At 39.1% G+C, this 6,000-nt stretch overlaps 1 protein-coding gene across 6 annotated transcripts in view; it reads right to left on the bottom strand.

Moving 5' to 3' along the window:
- Window positions 1-314: 314 nt before the first annotated feature.
- Window positions 315-6,000, bottom strand: part of LOC141166555 (uncharacterized) — a 77,512-nt gene continuing 71,826 nt past the window's right edge. For all 6 annotated transcript variants that reach the window (XM_073653344.1, XM_073653347.1, XM_073653345.1 and 3 more), the window contains 2 exons: window positions 3,355-3,391; window positions 315-525 (listed from right to left, as the gene is read on the bottom strand). In XM_073653344.1, coding sequence (XP_073509445.1) covers window positions 330-525; window positions 3,355-3,391 — 233 coding nt within the window. In that variant the 3' untranslated portion in view covers window positions 315-329. The remainder of the gene's footprint in view (window positions 526-3,354; window positions 3,392-6,000) is intronic.

Genomic DNA, 6,000 nt, shown 5'->3' with positions numbered 1-6,000 from the left:
TCTGCTGCATGTAACTTGCTGGAAGCAGCAGTTGTCATAATCAGGCCCCTATTTACTTATGACATCAGTCAGAGCTCTGCAGCTATTGGATTAAATATGCAGAGCAATGACATCATGCTTCTGACATCAATCAGTTCTGTGCAGCATCAACCAATAGTTTTAGAACACCGATGTCAGAAAAGGAGCTGGTTGTGATAACTACTGCTGCCAGTAGTTATCTCATTTTTAAATTACAGGGTCACCAATTTATTGGTATGTAAAACAGTATTAAGTAGCTTATATTACCCACCTCTCCAAAGAAATAAACAAAAAAATATTTATATTACTTTTTAATGACGACGTTGCAAAATATTAGCAATCGTAATGGGCTGTCTGACACTGGATGTCTGTGAAGATAAAGGTGTCTGAGATAATAGCTGTGGGGATCTCGGACTAGACAGGTTCCAGATACTTTCATGGCTTGCTGCTGACACAGACTGTGAAAGAGGGTGGAAAATATTGTGCTGTGAAGATCCAATATTTGATCTGTATAGAAAACAGTAAATAATGGTAAGTAATACCTACTGTAAGTGATCAAATAATTGTAGAAAAGGCAACAAGGAAAAAATATCTGAAACTGGTTATTTAACCATAAATGTAGGAAATATGTCATTTTAAGGGATTTACATACGTCACTACATCTAGCTATATAGTACTGTAAAAAGATTTTAGGCAGGTGTAGAAAAAATTATGCAAAGTAAGAATGCTTACAAAAATAGAAGTGTTAATAGCTTGTTTTATCAATTAATAAAATGCAAAGTGAATGAACAGAAGAGAAATTTACATCAAATCAATATTTTGTTTGATCACCTTTTGCCTTCAAAACGGCATCAATTCTTCTAGGTACTTGCACACAGTTTCTGAAGGCACTCGGCATGGAGGTTTTTCCAAACATCTTGGAGAACTAACCACAAATCTCTGGATGTAGGTTGGCGCAAATCCGTCTGTCTCTTCATATAATCCCAGAAAGACTTGATGTTGAGATCAGGGCTCTATGAGGGCTATATAATCACATCCAGGACTCCTTGTTTGTCTTTACATTGAAGACAGTTCTTAAAGGGAATCTGTCAGCAGGTTTTTGCTATGTAATCTGAGGTAGGGGTTAAAACACTGAATTCAATGATGTATCACATGTCAGGCTGTGTGCTGTTGCTTACTTAGACTGAAGGATTAATCACTTGGTGATTAACATTGCTGTGACTATCAGGCACGCGGGCAATTGTCCGACTCCACCCCCTCCTGGGATAAGCAGCTCACTGTCTATAGCAATGTACATACACACCGCCTGGTGTGGGCGGGGTTAGCTTTCTCAGATCTGCTGCATTGCTAAATCTAAAAACTCTTGATTATGTCAGAAAGGCTGCACCTAGTAAACTAAGTGATACATCCTTGGATTTAGGGTCTCTTTGCCTACATCATGCTGCTCTCAGGCGGGGTAGCGCAAACCTGCTGACAGATTCCCTTTAATTGCCCCTGATTATATGTTTGGGTTCGCTGCCCTGCTGCTGAATAGATTTGGAGCCAGACACCCTTGACTTTATGTTTGGGTTCGTTGCCCTGCTGCTGAATAGATTTGTAGCCAGTGATACACCTCTCTGATGTTGTTGCTTGATGGATAATTATCTGCCTGCATTTCTCAGTATTGAGGACACCTTTAATCCTGAGCAAATCTCTATCTCCATTGCCAATATGCAGCTAAAAATTTGCAAGGTCCCTCCACCATGCTTCACTGTTGCCTACTGATACTCATTATTGTAACACTCTACAACCCTTTAACAAATCAACTACCTTCTGTTACAGCCAAATATTTAAAATTTTGTGTCATCAGTCGAGAGCACCTGCTGCCAATTTTTAGCACCTCAGTTTATATATTTTCGTGTATCATTGAGAGGTTTTGACTTATTTCCATGTCGAAAGTATGGCTTTTTGGCCGTCATTCTTCCCTGAAGACAACTTCTGGCCAGACTTCTCCAAAAAGCATATGGGTTCAACTGGGTCCTCCTGGTAGCTGACAGTTCTGAGCAGATGACCCTGCTGGTTATCTTTCGATTTTGAAGGGAAGTAAGCATGATGTGTCTTTCACCTGCTGCACTAAGTTTCCTTGACTGACCAGTACATCTATGGTCTTCAAAGTTGACCATTTTTCATTGCTTCTTCAAAAGAGCATGAACAGCACATATTGAAACCCCAGTCTTCTTTGAAATCTTTGCATTAGAGAGACCTCGCTGATGCAGTATAACTACCTTGTGTATTCTTGCTGTGGTCAGTTTTTCCATGGTGTACCTCACCTAGTTTTAAGCCTCCTACACAGCTGTTTATGTTTCAGTAATGACTATGCATCAATTTGATTATAAAAATGATGATCATTTTCTCTTGTTATGAATAATTTGATACTCATACACTTGACTATAATCCTGCAAAATCCCAGTCTTTGTGCAAGTGTACCTGAAAAAAAGTATACTGATTTGAAGGCAAAGGGTGGTCACACAATATATTGATTTGATTTAGATTTCTTTTTTTGTTTGTTCACTTAGTATATTTTTAACAATTAACAAAATGCAATTAACACTTCTATTTTTTAAAGCATTTTCACTTTGCAACATTTTTGTCACACCTGCCTAAAACTTTCGCACAGCATTGTATATCTTAATTTATCCTGCATAGTGAACACCACCCACCCCCTAAAAAAAAGAAATACAAAAATAATGCCAGAATTCTGTTTTTTATTTATCTCTCCTACGGAACAAAAATGTAATAAAAAAGTGATTGAAAAGTCGTGTGTACCTAAAAATGGTACAAGTGAAAACCACAGTTTTTCCTATAAAAAATAAGCATTCACACAGTTGTGTCTATGGAAAAATAAAGAAGTTATGGGTCTCAGAACAAAGTTAGGAAGAAAATATTTTTTTTGAAAAGGGTTTTTTTTTTTTTAGCAAAAATAGTAAAAACAAAAACAAAAAAAAAAAAGCGTGGTATTGTCATTTTAAAATCAAGCTTCAGAAAAATAATAGCATGTCAATTATATTGAATGGTCTTACAAAACAAAATAACCAGAATTACTGTTTTGTTCACCCACTTGCAAAAAAAGTGGAATAAAAAGTGATAAAAATGGATGCAAATAAATGTATTTGTTCCACACCTTTTTAAAGACAACAATAACCTGTCTGAAACATGTGAGTTTTTATGACTTCTATGCAGAATTGCAGTCATAAATATGTCACGCTCCCATTTCTCATCAAATGTGTAATCCCCCAGCACAGAGTGAACTGAGCCGGAGTTATTCATCCCTGCTTTCCAACGAAATAAATGAATTACCTTAAGGATCCCCCTGTATTACTGGTTCTATAGGGACCTGCAAAATGAAAACATGTGTTTGATATTTAGGGATAAGATGCAAGTGAGAGACATAAAATATTGCACATTATAATTCTCATACACTGTCAAAATTAATTGATAGGAGCACTTAATTAGGCTGAGCTACAAGATTATAGAAATGAGTAATACTGAGTAAAAAGCAAAATGAATCTGAACAGTACTATAAGGCTGCGTGCCCACTATGCGCTTTTCAAGCGTTTTTTGACGTGGAATTTCCGCAGCGAAAACGCTTAAAAAACGCTTGGTAATACGTGCCCCATGGTCCCCAATGATAATCCGCATGTGCTGTGCACATGCTGCGGAAATCTCCGCTGCGAATTATCATTGCGGAAAAATACGCAGCATGTCCATTAATTTTGCGAACACGCAGCGCAAGTGACTTGCATTGAATCGCATAATATCCGCGTGAACACATTTGCACATATGGATATTATGCGATTCTATGTGCGGATGGTACCCGGGTTTGGAGAAGAGGAGACTCTCCTCCAGACTCGGGTACCATAGAACCTGTTAAAAAAAGAATTAAAATAAAATGTTTTCTCCACTCTGTCCGGTCTGTTGTATGGGTCGCGGTGGTGTGAAAGGACCTGCCATGACGTCATTTAGTCATGTGACAGGTCACGCGACCGCTGTAAAATCCGCATGAGTTTTTCCTGCCAGGGCGATGCGGAAAAAATATGCAGCATGTCTGCATCGTGGGCACTTAGCCTAAGTGAGTTCTGCTTACCCGACACACAGCTTTCCCTGAATCAGCATGTGCATAGATTACACTGTCAATCATTTTGTGTGGGTGGTGTAATCAGGACTTTCTCTAGGAGTCCTATTTGCTCTTTACTTGGAAATCCTACTTCAAATTATATAAACCAAGGGGTGGGGAACCTCAGGATAACCTTATCTACAGCTCCCGGGCAGATTCCCGGGGACAGAAGTGCTCTGGCCGGCAGCTGTGTTTTGCCGTCTGCCGGCCCTTTAATTACTTATTACTCTGCGAGCACAGGCACGCAGCGTTCACTACAGAACATACTCTGTGGTCGGAGTTAGCGCATAATGCTCTCCCGTCCCAGAGAAGATGACAGCAACAGCGTCTCCTGTGGGATGTATGCCCCAGCCACATGTCTCCAATGATGCATGTATATGCCCCAGCCACATGTCTCCAGTGATGTATGTATATGCCCCAGCCACATGTCTCCAGTGATGTATGTATATGCCCCAGCCACATGTCTTCCTTGATGTATGTATATGCCCCAGCCACATGTTTCCAGTGATGCAACTTATTTGCAAGAAACAGACTTGATAAAAAAGGAGGAGGTGTCGCATTGTATGTTAGAAAAGCGTATATCTGCACAGAGATTGAAGCTTCAGAGACTGGGAGTTCTGTGGAAACTGTTTGGGTAAGAATACAAGGAGAGAACAATGGAAAGGACACCATTGTAGGCATTTACTACAGGCCACCTGGGCAAGCTGAAGATATGGATGAACTCTTTATGTATCAAATGACCAAGTTCCCCTAAAAAATATGACGTAGTGGTCATGGGAGATTTCAACTATCCAGACATTTGTTGGGAATCTCTCTCAAGTAAAGCTAACAGGTCAAGCAAATTCTTATCCTCTCTTGCTGACAACTTTATCTTCCAAAAGGTAGGGGAGAAAACAAGGGGATCTGCTACTTTGGATCTAATCCTTATAAACAGGGAGGAAATGGTTGAGGAGGTAAAGGTGGCTGGGACCCTAGGAGGCAGCGATCATGTTATTATAGAATTTTGGATAACTAGAGGAGGAAGACATGTGAAGACTCAAACTTCAAGGATAGATTTTAGAAAGGCAGATTTTAAGCGACTCAGAAAGAGAATAGGACGGATCCAATGGCTGAATGTCCTTAAGGACAAAAATGTCCAGGAAGGATGGGAAATTTTTAAAAATGAGATTCTCAAAGCACAATCGTTAACAATCGCGAAAAGTAGGAAGAATGGGAAGCATTTAAGGAAACCAGGATGGATGAACACAGAACTTAAACACATGCTAAAAAGAAAGAAAGAAATGTTTATTAAATGGAAAGAGGGAGGCATATCTAAAGAAGATTATAATGCAGTCTGCAGATCCTGTAGGGAACGTATCAGGTTAGCTAAAGCTGACAATGAATTAAGGCTTGCAAGAGATGTCAATCAATAAAAAAGGATTTTGGGGGTATGTCAAAAGTAAAAGAAAAGTCAAAGATGCTATATGATTTTTACAGGATGAAAATGGTGAAATGGTAAGAAAGGATGTTGAGAAGGCCGAACTTTTTAATTCCTATTTTGCATCTGCTTTCTCTCAGAAAGAAAATGTAACATCAACTGATCTTCACTGTCCTATTAAAGGAATAGAAGAATCCAAGTTATCTGTAAACAGAGAGATTGTGAGGGAATATTTAGCTAACATAAATGAGTTCAAGTCTCCAGGTCCAGATGAATTACACCCCAGAGTACTGAAGGAGATCGTAGAAGAAATTTTAGAACCACTCTTCATAATCTTTGAAAATTCTTGGAGAACAGGAGAAGTCCCAGAAGACTGGAGAAGAGCAAATGTTGTTCCCATCTTCAAAAAGGG

The sequence above is a fragment of the Phyllobates terribilis genome, unplaced genomic scaffold (genome assembly GCF_046119375.1).
Source record: "Phyllobates terribilis strain yellow unplaced genomic scaffold, ASM4611937v1 Scaffold_11__3_contigs__length_659146591, whole genome shotgun sequence".
Classification (NCBI taxonomy): domain Eukaryota; kingdom Metazoa; phylum Chordata; class Amphibia; order Anura; family Dendrobatidae; genus Phyllobates; species Phyllobates terribilis.
The sequence above is the reverse complement of the archived record's forward strand: the minus strand, read 5'-3'. Positions and strand labels throughout refer to the sequence as shown.